This window comes from Sciurus vulgaris (genome assembly GCF_902686455.1).
Source record: "Sciurus vulgaris genome assembly, chromosome: 4".
NCBI lineage: Eukaryota > Metazoa > Chordata > Mammalia > Rodentia > Sciuridae > Sciurus > Sciurus vulgaris.
This window is the reverse complement of record NC_136464.1, coordinates 168,497,898-168,516,735: the sequence shown is the minus strand read 5'-3', so window position 1 is coordinate 168,516,735 and position 18,838 is coordinate 168,497,898. Positions and strand designations below refer to the sequence as shown.

Genomic DNA, 18,838 nt, shown 5'->3' with positions numbered 1-18,838 from the left:
CCAACCTTTTAATTATTATGTATTACAGATGAAATGCCAAAGGAACCCCACCACCATTTATCTCACTATGGTATTTTATTTTATTTAATTCTATTGTATAGAAGTTACACATTTAAATACAATCATATTCTTTTTATTTCTAAAGAAGGCAATGAAAAAATCATTGCAGGGTTAAACACAAGGAATAAAAGTAGGATTTGAGTTATAGTGGGAACTCCACTGGGAATCCACTGGGGACTGAACTGGCAAGGGTCAAAAGCAGATGTAGGCTGACTGAGTCATTCATTCATGAAAAGACAACGGGTTTTCAATGGTAGTGGGCAGGGAAATTACAGAGATATTTCTAGAATATGATCTATGATAATTTGGAGATTGGCTGAATTGGTAGGATAGCTGCAGAGTAAACTACTGTGTCATCATGATGTGTCATTAATTTAGTCACATTTCCAACTGAAGCCTAAAAAGTAAATAGCACCAATGCTCTTCATAAAAGCAGGGGTGGGGGAAATAAACAATTAACAAAAACATGATTGTGAGGCAACTGACTGTGAATAGAGAATTCATCACTAATTGGAACATCTAAAAATATTTATAAAGCACCCCTAGAAAAGATTTATGTTTCTATATATTTTAAAGGCAAATCAAATTGTCTTCTGAAAGTCATGGGCTTAAAATATTTAAACTATATAATGGTCTATCATAGGGAATCCTGGGAGAAAACAGATTGGCACTCTCAAATTGGATTATTTAATTACATTTCTATGAAGGACAGGGTCTTAAAAAAACTACAAGGTACAGTTCAGTTCTCCCTAGCTAATCATGAACAAAGGGGAGAAGCATTTATCAGAATTCAGAGATGTGAGGTCACCATACAGGTGCTGTGCTTTTAGGAAAAGATACATTGGCAGCTTCCAGTGACTCTACAAGGTGAGACCTAGGATCCACTTCACTCCATTTACCCCATCTCCTCTCTAACTTTCGGTTGCTATTAACTGCAAGACACAAGAATGCACACTGATATGGTCCAGAAACAGATTTGGGTTGAGTCTATAAGAAGGCACACCCTACCCTTGTGCATGAAAATTCTTATTTACAATATGGGGGGCACACAAAGATCCATCAATACCATAATAAAACAAAAGCAGAGAATTAACTCCAATTACCTGATAAAGTCAACCACACATTATAGAGACAGTCCATATACACATTAACTCAAGTTTTAAAACCATCTCATATTTTCAGGTGAAGTACCACCCTCTTAATCTTAATTTTAATTAATCTAAATAGCATTATTTTGCAAAAGCCCAGTGTTTGGTTCTCAAACTACATATATGAATAAACAAATCTGATTTTGCCATGGGATTAAACTACAAAAAATAAATTATTAATTAAAAAATAATGAAAACATGGACTATTCTCCTAAGAGTACAGGATTAATAGTTTGATGGTGAATGATGGGTGACAAATCTTTGTGAGTTTGGTATTTTATTAACATGAAGGAAAATAATTCTGTTGATTTCTCTACTTGCTCCCTGACTTATCAAGAAAAATTTTAAAAATTCAACTAAGAGAGAGGTTTTGTCATAGAATTATGTCACATTTGTAGAAAATGTTACAAAGCACCATTAGTAAACCAACTGGTCCTTAAAACCACCAAAAGGTAAAAAGCCACAAGCCTGAATCACTATCTCTGTGAAGAAAGGGAAACATTTTCTGAGAGGTTGAGTCACTTGCTAAAGGTCACACAGCTAATAAAGGATGACATCAAATCTAAACTGTTTAAAAACTATACATTCATTTATATTTACTGTAATACATAACCATAATATGTGACAAATTATATTAAAATATCTGCTTTATCCAGTTATTTATACCATGACAGCATTTCAGTGCTTTTTCCTTGTTATAAATGTAGGGCACTTCCAAAGATGAACTAAATATTAAATATTTAATAATCTGAAGCTTTTTGGTGCTCCTTTACTTATAAAATGCAAATGTAAAATTTAGTTTTGCTTTTGTAAACTAAAGCTCTTACCTATACAAATCATAAACCCACATAACTTCACGTGACAAATAGAATTCATTGGCTTCTCAGTTTTTTAGTCTTGCTGTTAGTCTTATTTCCTTTACCTTTTAAGTGGATCAAAAACTTATTTTAAAAAAATGGCTGTTTATTTTACCCAGAGTAAAATGTGTTCCAAGCCTGGTGAGGACGGACTGTTAATCTCTTCATTTTATTGACCTACTTCAGTTTCAGCTCATTAAACACAGACATCTCAATGATCAAAAGAAAATGAACCAAATGTAACTTGGTATAACCTTAGTGAATACAAGTTATTCAAAAAGCAAATAAATCTGAACAGGTAATTTAATATTGACAGTCTTCCACTTAAAGAATATAGATATAATGAATAAGGACATTCAAAAGTAATCTTTTCTCCTTCATTTCATTTGATCAATATAGGCACATTTGTGTACTTTTCATTCAACACCTTTTTCAGATTGTGTCCTCTTCCCAACTATAAGACAAGGAAAAGCAAAAGACCAAAAAGACAGCTGCAAAGATTAATTATGATTTATATCTCCCCTACACAATTATATTGCCTATATAGAATTAGGAAAACTAAAATAGATTTTGAAGCAATTCAAACTCAATATCCTATGAGTAAAAAAAATTAACGACAGAACAAGAAATGTTTAATAGTTTTTAAATATGACTGTATTAAGGATTAACATTTAGAGTATATAAAGAACTCAAAAAACTGAACACCAAAAAATAGCCCAATTAATAAATGGCAAGTAAATTAAACAGACACTTCACAAAAGAAGAAATACAAATGGCCATCTAATATATGAAAAAATGTTCAATGTCAGCAAGGCGTAGGGAAATGCAAATCAAAACTACACTATTTCATCTCAGAATGGAATGGAAGTCATCAAGGACTCAATAATAAATACTGGAGAGGATGTGGAGAAAAAGGAACACTTTTACACTGTTGGTGGGATTGTAAATTAGTATGGAAATTTGTATGGAGGTTCCTCAAAAGACTATAAATTAAACCACCATATACCACTCCTTGCCATTTATCCTAAATAATTAAAGTTATCATATTATAATAATGCAAGCATACCCATGTTTATAGCAGCACAATTCACAATAACCAAACTAAGGAACCAAACTAAGTCTAGGTGTCCATCAATGGAATGTGGTATATATACACACTGGAGTTTTATTCAGCTTTAAAGAAAACTGAAATCATGTGATTTGCAGGAAAATGGATAGAACTTGAAACCATTATGTTAAATAAAATGTCAAACTCAAAAGGTCAAGGTCCTATGTTTTCTCTTATACGTGGAAACTAGAGAGGAAAAGGAAAAGAAAGGTGGAGGGGGTATTGGAAATCTCATGAAAATCAAAAGAGAAGTAGAGGAAAGGGACCAGGGCATGGGAGGCAGGGAGAGAAGGGAGGAGTGCTGGGGAGTGATATTGGCCAAATTACATTGTTATGCTGTGTGCATATATGAATATGCAACAAGTTCCATCATTATGTACAACTATAATCACCCATAAAAATGTGGAAAGAAAAAGCATATAACAAAATACAGTTTTTAGTAATATTTTTAAAAATGGGAGCTGGGTCTAGTGGTGCATGCCTATAATCTAAACAACTCGGGAGGCTGAAGCAAGAAGATCATGAATTCGAAAACAGCCTCAGGGAGACCCTATCTCTAATAAAATATTTTAAAAGGCTGGGGATGTGGCTCAGTGGTAAAGTGCCCTTGGGTTCAATCCCTAATACCAAAAAAATATTTTAAAATGTGAATAGGGTAAACATGCAGGATTACAGAGGAAGGAAAAAGGATATTCAATTATCCATCCAAATAATATTTATTATTTGGCAAGGTGAAAAAAAGTACTAGAGCTAGTGGCAATGGCCATCCAACAATATGAATTATTTAATATGTATCAAAGAACAGTACAGTTAAAAATGATAAAGAGGGTAAATTTTGTTATGTGTATTCTACCATAATAAAAAATGTAAAAATAAATATGACTGGGTAAAAATACCTGGGTAAAGAAAATGTGGTATTTATAGAGAGGGGACTACCATTCTGCCTTAGAAAAAGTAAACCATCCTGCCATTTACAATAACATGAAGAACCCAGAAGACATTATGTTAAATGTAATAAGCCAGATACAAAAAGACAATTGCTGCACGGTCTTCCGCATATGTGGAATCTAAAAAGAATCTCATATGAGTGGAGAGTAGAACAGTGGTTACCAGGCACCATTTGGAAGAATATACTACTTTTACGACAGTTATTGGTCAAAGAAAATAAATACGGTTGGAGTGAATCAAAGAGATCTGTTGTATAGCATGGTGAACATAGTTCTGATGATATGCTGCATTTCTCAAAAGTGTCAAGAGAGTGGTATTAAATATTCTCACCACCAAAAATGATAAATGTGAGATACTACATGTTTTATTTAATTGTATTTAACCATTTTAGAATGTATATACAGTTCAACACATCTTACTATACACAGAAATACCATTTTATGTATCAATTTAAAATAAATTTGAAAAATTACTAATTATTTCTTAATTTGTAATTGTTTGAAATACTTTAAAGAGAGATTATGCCTGAGATCAAGCATCATATTTCGTGATTTAATAGCAATTATTGTTTTCTTAAATGTAAAGAATTTTGGAAAGGCTGCGGCCACCACTCGGTCTGCATGAAGTCTAAACTCCAGTATCTTTTAACAATGATCTTCTCAGCTCAGAAACAATTCAACAGGTCAGTAATATGACTTTCATCCTCAGCATAGAATTAACAAAGGTGGAACATGGAAAAACTGAATCATTTTTTAGTTTATTGCTATTAATTTCATCATGAAAACTACTATTTTGCAAGAAATAACATCCAAATTCAACATAAACCACTTAATCCAAACCCAAACGCAAAAGTACTTAGTCACCTTTGTTTTTCTCTACCCTCTCAAGGACGCGTCAATAAAATGCTGAGGAAGATCCATCACTCGGGCTACATGATGCCAGATGAGCTATGCAAATGAACCCTTTCAATGTTAAATAATTTCCCTTTCCTTTCCTTTCAGGACATTTGAGAAACTTTCTTCCAGATAATTGTCTGGTAATTTATTTACTCCATTTCAAAAATATTAGGTAATATAGATAAAAATTCCTTTACATTTCAATTTAAAAGGGTTGGGTCACTTTATATAATTTGTGACAGTTACATAAGAAAAAAATAAAAAAGAAAGAAAAAATAACTCTGAAAACAATTTACTGAGCAATCCAATCACACTCAGATTATATTCCAACATATTTTATCTACTCTGTTTCTCATTCTAGTAACATCAATCAAAAATTATAACTAAGCACAATAAATGACCTATTAGTTAACTATAAACATAAAACTAATTCTATACATAAAAATTGATTTATTAATGTTGACCTAATCACAAAACAAAAAGAGAAATCAATTACAGAGTTTACTCTCAAGTAAGCTCTATGGTCTAATAAAGGGATATTTATTTAATGTCAGTATTGCTTTGACTCCCTGCTTTATATTAGAAATGACCAAGTATTGGCCCATATGCAGTGAGTTTCAAGATTTCAGGGTTGTCAAAAAAAAGACAAGACCACAAGGTGGAAGTGGTATACAATGAACTTTATTTGGAAGTCCCTCATAGCATGAGACCCTCTAAGCACAGTGTTGCAGGGCCATTGAAGAAGAGGAAGGGCCCAAGAGAACTCTCAAGTGAGCAGGGAATTGGAGGGGACTCACATGTCTAGATGATATTGTTCAGCAGCAAGACATAAAGTCTCTTGGTCTCTCAGAGCTAAGAGAGACAGCAATGGCTTGGGGTCTTTCATAACCATACTTTTAAGTATGGCCTGCAAATGCTGGGCGCAGCTTTATGGGCTATGCAAAATAGGCAGACTCTAAATGGCTAAAAATAGGTTTAGTTCAGCTATGTTAAAGCAACTGAATATGTAAAAATTTAAAGTTAGGCCCTGGTGGGCTTTAAGCTAATGATCACAGCCCACTGTGAAGAAGAAGAAGAAGAAAAAATGGGATCCCTTTATTTAACACCATAAAACATTAAAAAAATTTCCCTGCATACTAGTAGCTGAATCTCACAGACTTACTGTTAGAGTTTAACTTAAGAATCAGAGAGATTCAAATGATGTACCAAGATGCTCTTTGCAGTTTTACTAAATTAATAAATATTTCAACTCTTACTCTGAGCCAAGCTGTGCTTTAGACACCAAAGAGGCTACAGTGGAAAAAGATATGCATCCCAAACAGCTACATCATTTGCAGGGTCCAATGCAAAAAATAAAATACAGGGACTTTTGTTCAAATTTCATTATGGTTACAAGAAAACATTAAACCAAGCATGGGGTCTTTTTGAGTGTAGAAGCCTATGTGACTGCACAAGCTGGGCAAATGTCCATGGAACTGCCCTGGGTAGATGTGGTCTCCATTTTCATCATGTACTCAATCTAGTGGTGAAAGATCTAGAGTTAAAAGATATAAAAGGAATGCAGCATCTTAATAAGTGCCATACAGGAAACAAAAGCAATTCCACAATAGCTGCTGTAATCTAGTTTAGTGACTCTTGAGAAAGGCCTTTCTGAATAGCTGACATTTAAACTAAGACTTGAAACATGCAAATAAAACAGTTACACAATCTCTGTGTGTGTGTGTGCGTGTGTGTGTGTTTCAAGACCCACCGTTTGTACAATTCTTGCAAGCTGTTCTCAGCCAAGATGATTTTTCCTCCCACAAGACTGTTGGCAATGTCTGGAGACATATTGGGTTATAACAAGTTTACTGGGGAGCTGGTGGTATTGCTACTGGGATTTAGTGAATGGAGGTCTGAGACACTTCTAAACATCCTATAATACACAGGAGAGGCCCTCACAAGAGTGTGGAGGCTAAAAATTTTAGTGTAGAATGAATGCAGATCATGTGTGAAGCTGTGATGAAGTAAGAGTTTAAGAGATGTTTGCCTTTCATGTCCTGAGTCACATGGCTTCAGGGTAATGAATACTAGAAACCCACAGTTCTAACATTAAGGGAGAATTTAACTTACTCTATGGTGATTCATGAGAGTACTATACAGCTACCAAAAATGTGCTTAGAAAAATGTTGAATGGCATGAGAATTACTAGTGTGTTCATAACTGGAAAAATAGGTTACAAAGAAAGATAAAAAGAGTCCATGTTCTTTCAAAATGATATATGTTTAGCAGAGGTTTGATGCAGGTACTGAAAATAGAACACAAGAATTTTTGTGATTGTTTTTCAGTATTTTAAAATTTCAAAAGAATTTGTATTATTATATAAAACATAAAAATACAAAAATCTCATTTTCTTTCTATAAAAGCACATTATACATACAATTTACATGGCAGCCATATGCAGACCTGATATAGCTAATAAGAATCTGTGTATTTTTGTGATTCATAGAAAAATGAATAATCATGTGAGGATGATTTTAGCAGTATAATTAGTAAAATCTAAAATTTATTAAAGATAAAATGTAGAATTGAGGATGTAGTTGGATTCTTCTAGTGAAAGGTCAGGCTTTTATGAAAGAAAGGTAGATATGAAGATGGCTATTTTCTATTAAAATCAGTTTCTATCATTACTTGACTTGACCAAGTACCACATTCACAAAAATCTGTTTCAACAAGTCACATGTTGAAATCTCCCATAACTTCATTTTAACAAACTGACAGTGATGCCAAAAGATCATTCATTTATAAATCATGTCTAGAAGAATAAGATAACAATGAGACAACACCACTTGAGACTGTGGTGCAAGCAGACATGGACAAAGATAATCTGTACCAACTTTGGTTACCACTGCCTCTTTCATTAACGACAACCATCCCCACCTTAATCTTCCTAACACCTGCATGAAAGTTACCAAGATAGCCAATTCCTGAATTGCCTCACTTCATTAAACCCTCTTTCAAATCACCCAGCCCAAGGACAGATCCTATCAAAGCCTCCCCAGCTGCCTATTACCAAAATACCTATGGCGCCTGTAGTGTGCAATCGTCCTTGTTGCAGCAAGTAAAGTGAACTTTGTTTGACCACAGTCTTGTTTCCAGCAGTTCTTGCATGGTGGGCTTCAAAACAGGACAAACCTCACATGAATAATCCACCCCAATGTCATACCACAAGTCTCAGTTTGAGCTTTGGAAATATAATCACCATAATGACACTGCTCAAGTAGAAAAAAAGGTTTATTGCTTGAGAAGCAAAGTACTGATATTTTTCTTTTTGACTGGGGACTGAACCCAGTAGCACTCTACACTGAGCTACATCCCCACCCCTTCTTATTTGCCACAGTCTTCCAAGTAGGGGGGATTACAGGCTTGTGCCTCCATTTGAGAAGCCCAGTTTGAGATTACCATCAATGAATGACTATAGCCACTAGCCAGTAATTATGTGAAACCTTAAATCGTACCTTACATACAATTTTGTTCACTGCATAGAGTCAGAATAGTAGTGGTGGCAGTGGAGGTAATGGCTATGGATGCTACAGTTAGCAGTGGTTCTGCCTTGTTTCTTTCTTAGAGTTTTATTAGTTAACAAAAAAAAAAAAAATGACCATAACCTAATAAAATGTCATTTTGGACAGAAATATGCTTACCAATTTTGGAAATGATAATTTTTGACTGAAAAAAAAAACAAATTATTATAAAATACATCTTCGATATACACAGATATAAAATTTGAGTTAAAAACTAAAATTTCACCCTTAAAAATCAAGTAAGTTAAAATCAAGACATGAGGTAAAGAATTATAATGACAAGTTGAGCATGGTGGCATATACCTATAATCCCAGTGACTCGGGAGGCTGAGGCAGGAGGATTGTGAGTTCGAAGCCAGCCTCAGCAAAACCAAGGTGCTTAACATCTCAGTGAGACCCTGTCTCTAAATAAAATACAAAATAAGGCTGGGGATGTTACTCAGTGGTCCAGTGCCCCTGAGTTCAACTATAATGGCAACAGGAATATATTTGAAAACTTATGTACCAGAATTTGTGTCATTTTACATACATTATTTCATTTCATCTATGGAACCACCTCTTAGAATACTTCCATTTTATAGATGATGAAACAGAGTTTCAAAAATAACTGATTAACAGAACTACAAAAGAAAGAACCAAGTATGAAAATAAAACCCAGATGTCTACAATTCCAAATTTCAAGTTTACCAGGTAGATTGTTTCTCTTGGATCTGAGAATGAAATAAATTATCCTGGGAGTGATTATAAGATTTGATTTTGAAGCAGTTTAAAACAAACAAAAGCTACAGAGTGCTACCTAAAGAGTCTAATAGTATTAGAATTTCATTTTGCAACTTCAAATCTGTTATTATTCCCTCATAGTCAATACCTAACAAGGAAAATTTATTGCTACATAACTTGTAACTATATAGTTTGGAATACTCAAAGTCCCCCAGAGATCCATGTATTATAGAGTGGTCCTACTGGGAGGTATACTGGAACCTTTTGAAGATAGAGCCTTGTGGGAAGTTAGGTCACTGAGGGGATATCCTAAAAGGGAAGTGGGTCTCTGGCCTCTTCTCTTTGCTTCCTGGCTCATGAAGTAAGTTAAGTTTGCTCCTCTGCCAGGCATTCCTGCCATGATGTGCTACCTTGCCAGCAATCCAAATCAAAGAGCCATTGGATCTTGGACTAGATTCTCCAAAACCATAAGCCAAAATAAACCTTTTCTCTTTACGAGTTGATTGTTTCAGATATTCTGTCATACTAGTGGGAATTGACAGTTACCCTTCACAAACTATTTAACATGGAGACTATACTTGATATAGAGTTCTCTATCAAAGAATACTCAGTTTTTTAAAAACTGGCAAATAAATTATCTGAATGTAGTCTTCAATTTTTTTATAAATCTCTGAATTATCCTCTCAAAGAGGATTTAATACATGTGTGAACAATGCATGTGTGAAGAGAATTTCAATGGTAAAGCATTATCTCCTCTCCCCAATAAATAAAATAAAAATAAAAGGAACTTTAAATACACTAACAGTTCTTTACTGAATAAAATAAATAAGAGCAAAGGGCACCTTGACTACTACTTAGGAAATAAAATCCGAACACAGGGAAATCTGTAATTCTAATCACATTTACACCTTCTTTCTTTTTTTACATTTCTCATCCAAACATTCTTAGAAGCTCAATAGGCTCAAAGAATTGGAGCAGTGTAGGGAACAAAGGTAACAGAATCTGAGAAACAGCCTAAATGGTTGTTCTCACAATTTTAATAATTCAAAATTGGACATTTTTAAGAAGATATAAAAGTCACAAATATAAGAAATTATAAAAAGTTATTCTACTGCTTGTATTATAAAAGCAGCATTTTGACTAGACATTTCAGGAATCAACCACTGTGGAAAAGAAATGAAAAAAGCACTAAGAAATATACCTTCAAGTAAAACAAATACCAAGTTAATTGTATTCATGTTAATCAATGAAAGGCTGTGTACTAAACAAACACATTTTACTAAAAATAATATTAATATCTGTGTCCTCATGTGGAAATGAGTACTTATATATTAACTATATCCTCTCTTGAGGGTAATTTTAGAAAATAAGATAGCCATTTACTAAATTCAATGATGGTAAATGTTACAGATTACCAATGTGAAAAAAAGTAGTTTGATATTTTCTTGAATTATTCAAATAAAAAATGACCAGCAGTACAGAAACAAGAAAAATTCAGAATTATAAAAAGTCCATATATGAATATCTTCTATCAGGTGAGCCTAAATCAGAATAATACATTCATGAATTAATGAAAATATGGAAGGAATTTAGCATTTCTTTTTTTTTTTTTTAGTAATAATTTTTTTTTTAAATTTAGCATTCTTTTCTCTAGCAGCACTAAGGTTTAAGTGTGCAACTTAATCCAGCCCCTTTAGTGGGTGCTGCTGTGATTTCTCCATCCCCTTAAGCAAGCCACAGATAAAGAAAGGGACTATCTGGAGAAACCATCCAGAATGACTTAGAAGATTATTGCCATCCTGGCACTTTGTGTCCTGTGTATCCACTGCAAACTAAGGCGCCCAAATCCTTTAAGAGAGGGCAGAGCTGTAGTTTTTCAGTTTTTCCTTTTATCCTAGTAAAATGCAACCTCGGTAATTAATGTGCTGGAAACTTCCTCTTCAAAAGAGATGAGGCACACAAGCTTTCTGAAATGCAGTACCTTCTGTTCTACATGTTGTATTCAGCAGGTACCAGAAATATTGAGATCTGAGAAGGGACTGAGGTCAAGGCCCTTAGTGGGGAGGTGGCAATATTCACTTAAAGTATCAGCCTAACCTATGGTTTTGAGGAGGCAAAATCTACTGACTCAATTGAGGCTTTCACAGCTCAAACACACACACACACACACACACACACACACACACACACACACACTTAGTTTTATCAACTAAGTGAGATTTGTTTCACAATGAAAAAATACATTGAAATAAGAAATTACATATTTATAAGTAGGTATTTTGTATGAGGAGAGAAGAATTAATCTAAACTGAGAATATCAACAATGTTGCTACAGGTAGTGTAGACAAAGCATGTGGTATTACTGAACAGGCATTCAGATAAATATTTATGTGTTTAAAATGTTCATGTAGCCAGGTGCAGTGAGGATGTCATACCTACCTGTAATCCCAGCTACTAGGAAGGTTAAAGCAAGAGGATTGCAAGTTCAAGACCAGGCTGTATGATTTAGCAAAACCCTGTCTCAAAATATATAATGAAAAGTGCCAGAAATGTGGTTTATTGGTAGAGGGCCTCTGTCTTCAATCCCAAACACACACACACACACACACACACACACACACATACACACACACACACACGGGATTCAACGTTCCCAAATATCCAGATTCCTTGTGGTTTGGCAAGAATGAAGTGCATGACCAGAAAAACAGTCCAGGGGAGGCTTCACCACTGGGTAGTGCTGAGTTCAAGTCTCCTCACCTTGAAGACTCTGGCAGAGGACAGATTTCAGACTCAAGCATTCTCCACAAGTTCTTTGTTCAACCAAAATCCTCAGAGCATTCATCGCCCTGTGTGTTGGCTTCGTAGTCACAGCTAAAGAGGTGCATTGTTCCAATAAGGTCTGAGTTAGTTTCAGACACCTGCTACTGCTCTGACAACTGAGACCTATTCTTCCGGATAAAAGGGGCATTGGCTCTCCCCCTAGTAGACAAAACATATGCGTGATGTAGACTGGGAAGAGGGGATAAAAATGCAGGCAAAGGGCACTTACAGGAAGCATAATCTACATTGGCCACATTAACTGTATTCTTTCCCTCTGAATCTGTTACACCGTATCCATGCTAAGTGGCTCCCCAACAGGGTGAGTTTGATCAGTCTGTTGCCTTAATATCCATCAGCCTTGAAACTACCTCATGGTTCTGGAAGACATAACTGCATTTTGCGCTCCTGAAAGGACAGATTGATGCCTCAAAGTGGAGGGGACTAAAAAGTCACTTCTCTGCAAGTGTACAGGACCAAGGTCCTAATTACAGAAAAGATCAAATCGGCTGCCCTTGTTAGTGTCCCATTCGCCATTCTCCAACAAAGGCATATAATGAAGGTCTGTGTTTTTATTATCAAACTTGGGACAACTCACCCAATTTCTTCCGTTTGTGAGAAAATGGCAAACCCGGGACACCCCAGTGAAATTCTCTCCAACAAGAAACACGGTCAGGCCACGCTGTCCCCCGCACGTCTGCTTTACTAGCTCCTTCCAAGGCATCACCCAAGACTAAGGAAGCCCCAGGCGGGAAGCCAGCGCCCCAAGCTAGGAATAGCCGCAGGCGCAGTTAGGGAGTCCCAGGAGCTGCGCGGCTGAGCCAGGGATGTTCACAAGGTGCATCCCCAAGGGCCTTGTGCGCCGGGAGGGCCCCAGAGGTCATCTTCCCAGGAAGTACCACCTCTGAGATACCGCAGGGCGAGTGTTCAGAGGACCCCTCCGCACCGCGCCCAAGAGCATCGCCCTGCGCCGGCTTGCGACTCCTTACCTGCCCGCGGTGCATCGGGCAACCCCTTGACAGCTCCCACAAACCGCCACTGGAAAAGTTTCCGAACTTCTGCACAGGTCTGTTCACCCTCGCTGCGGGCAGACCCAAAGAAAACCAGAAGAAGGAGACAACGAAAGCCTATGCGCCAGATCCGTGCGTCCATCATCGGTGTCCGGGTCACCCCTTCCCGCGCAGTGAACCCCACTCTCCACGCGCGCGCGCTGCAGGCTCTGGAAGACTGGTAGTGGAGGTTTTCAGAGCGTGCGATCTGAAGTCCGGCGCTGAGGGACTGCGCTCGGACACCCGCTTCACCTGAGGGACTTAGCTTTCTCTTGAGTCCCGAGGCTGTGCTTCCACAGTTTTCAGGCTGGGCACGCCAGGTGTCCCTCCCCAGCCGAGGACAGTTAACGTTGCGCAGACGAAGAAAAGAGCTGGAGCCGCAGAAAGCAGGCAAGCAACCGGCTCCGATCACGGCCGCTGCAGCCGCGGGCTGGGCTCACAGCAGCTAACCTGGGATGTGCCCGCGCGCTGCGCTCCCTGGCGAAGCCCCGCCCTCGCCCCGCCCCGCCCCGCGTGCAGGCCACGCCCCCGGCGCGCGGCGCTTCTCGGCTTTGAGACCTTGTCAACCTGGTCCAGCCGCGACTGGTGCAAAGAATCAAATGAAAGCAAAGGGAAACCGCCGTCTGAGGAAAAGAGAGAATGTATGAAGAGGATCAGAACACAGGACATAAGAAACACCAATTGAAACTGAAATGAAACATTTCCCTATGAATAAATCGTGGTTCCCTATACATAGGAATTCCTATTAAAATTGCAGAAAGTGGACCAGGGCATAATACAAAATACTATTTTGGGGGGAGGCCTAATAGCACGTAGGTTTCAAAACTGTACACATGAAGGGTTTTTAAAAATTTTTTGTTGCTGCATTAGGATATTTTTCTGTAACATTTTCTATAACATTTCTATAACATTTTCTGAAAGAACTTACGTCATGAGGATTGAAATCAAACATTATCACATTCTTATTATAGTGAAGTCTGGTCTATTATCACTCTTTAGCATATTTAACTTCAGTAATTTCTATCTATGGAGGCTTTACTGAGCTTTTACCACATTTGAATTTCTTCAAAACATTTCTTAGAGAACAACTAAGGTGAAAGTGCTCAGGGAAGTTTCTCTCAAGAAAGAGAAAATGAAGACTTTAAGCAATTTAAAGATGACAAAATAATTCTGTCAAGCTACTGTTTACAAACAGACTTCATGGGAAAACAAACCAAAAGGCAAAGCTTATTTTGGAAATGTGATTGACACAAGAACTAAGCCTGTATGAGTGACAAGAGTGTCTCCTCGTCTGTGGTCACCTGAAGAGAATGCTTCTCCAGCAGAAGGAAACTATTTAAAAGCATTAGGCAAGGGGACTATAAATACTTTAACCACTTTAGGGGAATTTCATCTCAAATCTGAATGCTTGCCAAGAGACAATACTGAATAATTTTATGTCTTAGTGAAGTGTTATGGGATTTTTAGTGACCATTTGATATCAAAGCACTTTCAGAGATTACTTGCTTTAAAATCATTCCAGGGTGATGGCTGGGACACTGCTTCAATGTGAAATACTACTCACTTGACTTTTGACATCCATTCCCTGAATATTAGATTATTTTCTTAGAAAATCTCTTAATAAATTTATTAATAATAATCTCTTAATAAATGGGAATACCACTTATAAATTCTAGACCTTCCTTCAGGCAAAGCTATATTCCAGAAAATAAAATTCTCCATGAATGTCTCTACTTGCCCACCCCCATCATGGAAAGAATGCTTGGAAGTCTGTTACAGGAAGAAACAAAAACAACCATGAAAATGTATGTAGTATTCATGTGCTAGATAATATTATAAGAATTCTGAATCACTTAATCTTTATAACAACCTTATAAAGTAGATACTATGATTACCATTGTTTCAGAGATGAGGAAGGAGGCACAGAGAGGTAAGATGACTTGGCCAAGGTGTAAGATAAGGAATCAAGCTGGGCATGGGAAGCCAGAACCTGGGCTCCTCAGCCCTTCCATGCCATACCCAAGCACCTATGAGGTTATAGTCAGTAACACTGTCTATTAATTTATCATACTTTTCACTAGTAATATACAAAATTTTTATCTGCATGATTTTATTCTGTTAGAACCCCTTATAAGTTAATATATGTCTCATAAATTTTTAAGTTTTCCCAGAACTTCTTTATTGTTACTAAGATCTCTCCCTGATAGAGTTAATCATCATAGACTGTGAACATTAAAGAAGTTTTATATTATCTGGTACAATTCAATCATTTGGAATCTCTAAAACAATTTGCCTTGCAAGGAGAAAATCACAAACACAAGTGATAAGTATTGATGATTCAATAAAAACTAGTCAACTAACAAATATTGATTAAACACATGACATCAAAAAACACTAATGGGGTTTACAGTGACATGCAGGCAAGTTCTTTTCTTGGTGATTTTACAGTTTTTTTCAACAAAACAAGTAGGAAGTCATATATAAAAAGGGAGTAGGATTTAACAAGAAAATAAGTGTATTTAGTGTGTAAAAAAAGTATCTACAGTCACAAATAAGAAATGCATTTTGTTACTACCTGTTATGCCCTACAGCTACTGCAGTGGATGAGTCAACAAGTGACTTGGAATAGATTCTTTTCTTCTGCGTATCCCTATTTCCAAATAAATAATATGCATGCTATGCTCTGGAACTTCAAGACAAGTCTCCATCTTCCAATCAGAATACACTTTCATATTGTCTTTTAGGTGCACATTTTGTAGCAATCTCTGCACATTGGACTACAACTAATCTTTTGTTCAATTTACTTGTAAATATTACAAGTGAAGCTATGGTGGAATTACCATAATTTGAGAGCTCTAATGCCTCATTTTTCAAAAGCTATTCAATCAAAATTTATTGAATGTCTTTTATGTAATAGGCCCTGGGCCTTGCTCTCAAAATATCAATACCCTTAGATAGGAGAATCTTTAAAGGGTCATTATTTCAGATACACCTTAATAATTATCTAAATGCAGAGCTCTCCTTGTATTTCTAAGTAACTGTTTATAGTTGTCACTTGAGACCTTGTAAAGAGAAATAATCTCCAGTGTAGTTTAGGTGTTCTTAATGATACTGCAGAGTCTTAAACCCTTACTCCTGCTTTAGGCCAAGACTGACCACTAGTTAGCATACCCTTAGAAATGGTTTGGGTAACTTCTGTACCCAATCAATAATAATAGCTAACATTCATTTAGTGGTTATAGGTATTCTCTCATTTAACATTTTAACCACCCCATGAGACAGTTACTATTATACTACTAAGGAAGAAACTGGAGTACAGAGATTAAGTAAACTTCCATAAGCCACAGATCTGATAAGCCACAGTTCATGGGTTCCCTTACCCATGAACTCTCCTGCTTCTGATGAGCCATACTGGGTGTGTGTTGCCCCTTGAACTCACCCTTTCACATGAGTAGAAACCCTGGTACTCACTATCCTGTCACCAGGGCAGCTCCACCTCTTCTTTATAGTGGTCTAGAGGTCTATAGTGGCTGCCTTGTGACCGAATAGTTCTTCATTCCTTGCAGTAACCTAGGTACTACTTTCTCCCCTTGACTATTCCTACTAAACTTTTAACCATGAGAAATATAAGACTAACATACTATTTTGACTTATTTAAGCCTCACAGGATCCCAAAAGCATAGCCATGAATTCTCCTTCTCTTGCCAGAAATGGCCACCACCCAGTAGGAAAGGATCCCTGCTCAACTAGCTCTCCTGTGAGGTCAGCCAATTCAATCCCACTCTGTCTTTAACCTACTAGTTTTTTACCACCCTACTAGAGCAATGATTCAGACAAGCCAATCACATCTTCCTGTAGAACCAAGAGTCCTCTTCGCTCTCTTGTCACTAGAAAGTCTGCTTTCCACAGCCCCTGTTGGTTCATTCTGTTCCCAAGTACAACCCCCACTGTAGCCCTACAAGGCATCTCCTCCCTCCGAAGGTGTCTTCCTTCCCTGGGCTACTAAGTTTGTGTGACTTACAAACTGCTATACTATTTAATCTGATCAGTACTTCGTGTTTCCTCATCTCATATTACTTAGGGAAGGGGCCTCCTCCTTCATCAACAGGGTGAATAAGATCATCGTAACAAAAATATTTTGAATACAAACACTTACATTTAGTTTAAAAAAAAAATGACTTTTGTCTTGCCCTATCTTCTATCTCTTTCAAAGGTCAGCTGTATGCCCTTAGCTATACTAACAAAGGGAACCAAACTGGAGGCTAACCCCAGTTGACCCTAGCAATAAATTTCTGCCACCAGGTATCCAGAAGGAAATTGAGGGATCTTCCTCAAAAGTTTCCTCAAGTCAAGATGGGAGTGATTGTGAAAAGATCAACTGTGGGAGAGAACACAGCAAATAAAATACTCCATAAAACATTCCAAATGGAGATTAACATGACACTGAGAAAATCTGATTAGCAAAAACATTTTCCAGAAAATACTTTCTAACTATATACATACATACTGCAAGTCTATACTTCCAATTTGAAAAATGCTCATCTTCTAATCATCAGTACATTTGTTAATGATTTTGAAATATTTCAGATATACTTATGTCATTATCTCATAGCAATTATTCCTCAAGGCAAAGATAATATATTTCACAAAAAGCACTAGATAAACTGCTCTTGTTCATTACATAAATTCAAAAGTATTTCATATAATATTTAATTTTACCAGTTTTGTATCTGCAACTTTTAATGAGAGATTTTCTTTCAGAAAACAGAGAAATAAAAAATATTGTTTTCTAAAAGAGAATGAAAAGTATTACAAAAAGTGCTTTGATAAGAAATTAGCAGTATTAAATGAGTTTATGAACTGAATATCTTCAAGTAATTTATTTCTAGGCTAAAAGTCATGCGATATCAGCGTCCTTCAAAGTTCACAATACATAAGGCATGTAAAAATTACCGTATGTTATAAAATAAATGAATACAGTACTAATTTCTCTCAATTCCAAATGCACATTTTGCACCAACATGACACCACTTTTTATTTCCAAATGGAGAAAAATTCACACCCAAAATTCAATTCCATAATTAATTATACCCATAGTTTCAAGAAAAACAATTGCATTTACAAACAAATTCAGTTGTTTTATATATTGACTACATAATATTCCTCCTTAAATGAGTGTTTTCCAGAAATTAAACTAAAAAAAAAAAAAAAAAAAAAACTTTATTTTACACCTGATTGGTGCTGGTCATTTAAAATGAGAACTAAGGGGCCACAGAGGTCTAACTGCCAGACAGGAAACCTCATGAGGTCAATGGAGCCTGCCTGTATTCACCGCCATCCTCGGAACAGCAGTGTAGGCATCAATTAAATTTATTGAATGGACTGTCTTAAGTTTGACATTCTCATGTGTCCTATCCAAATTCTTTATTTCTTAAGCAGTACTGAACATCTTAACTTCAACTCAGTCCCTAGATTTTTATATTACCTTCAAAGTAGGAAAAAAAAAATCAATCTCAGATGGATAGTACCAATAAATACCTTCAAACTAGGTCGTCATTTTTTAAGCAAAGTTATTTATGGACCACTGCATCATCTAGTATTTGACTTTCAGTAAATATTTAATGTGTTTCACTTTTTTATTTACTTTTTATGAAATAAATATGATATAA

The 18,838-nt window shown here is 36.3% G+C and overlaps 1 protein-coding gene across 3 annotated transcripts in view; it reads right to left on the bottom strand.

The window, feature by feature from the left end:
- The window catches only part of GPC5 (glypican 5), a 1,401,099-nt gene extending 1,387,491 nt beyond the window's left edge, over positions 1-13,608 (bottom strand). For all 3 annotated transcript variants that reach the window (XM_079138993.1, XM_079138994.1, XM_079138995.1), the window contains exon 1: positions 13,110-13,608. In XM_079138993.1, the coding sequence (XP_078995119.1) occupies positions 13,110-13,275 (166 nt within the window). In that variant the 5' untranslated portion in view covers positions 13,276-13,608. The remainder of the gene's footprint in view (positions 1-13,109) is intronic.
- Between the last annotated feature and the right edge of the window lie 5,230 nt (positions 13,609-18,838).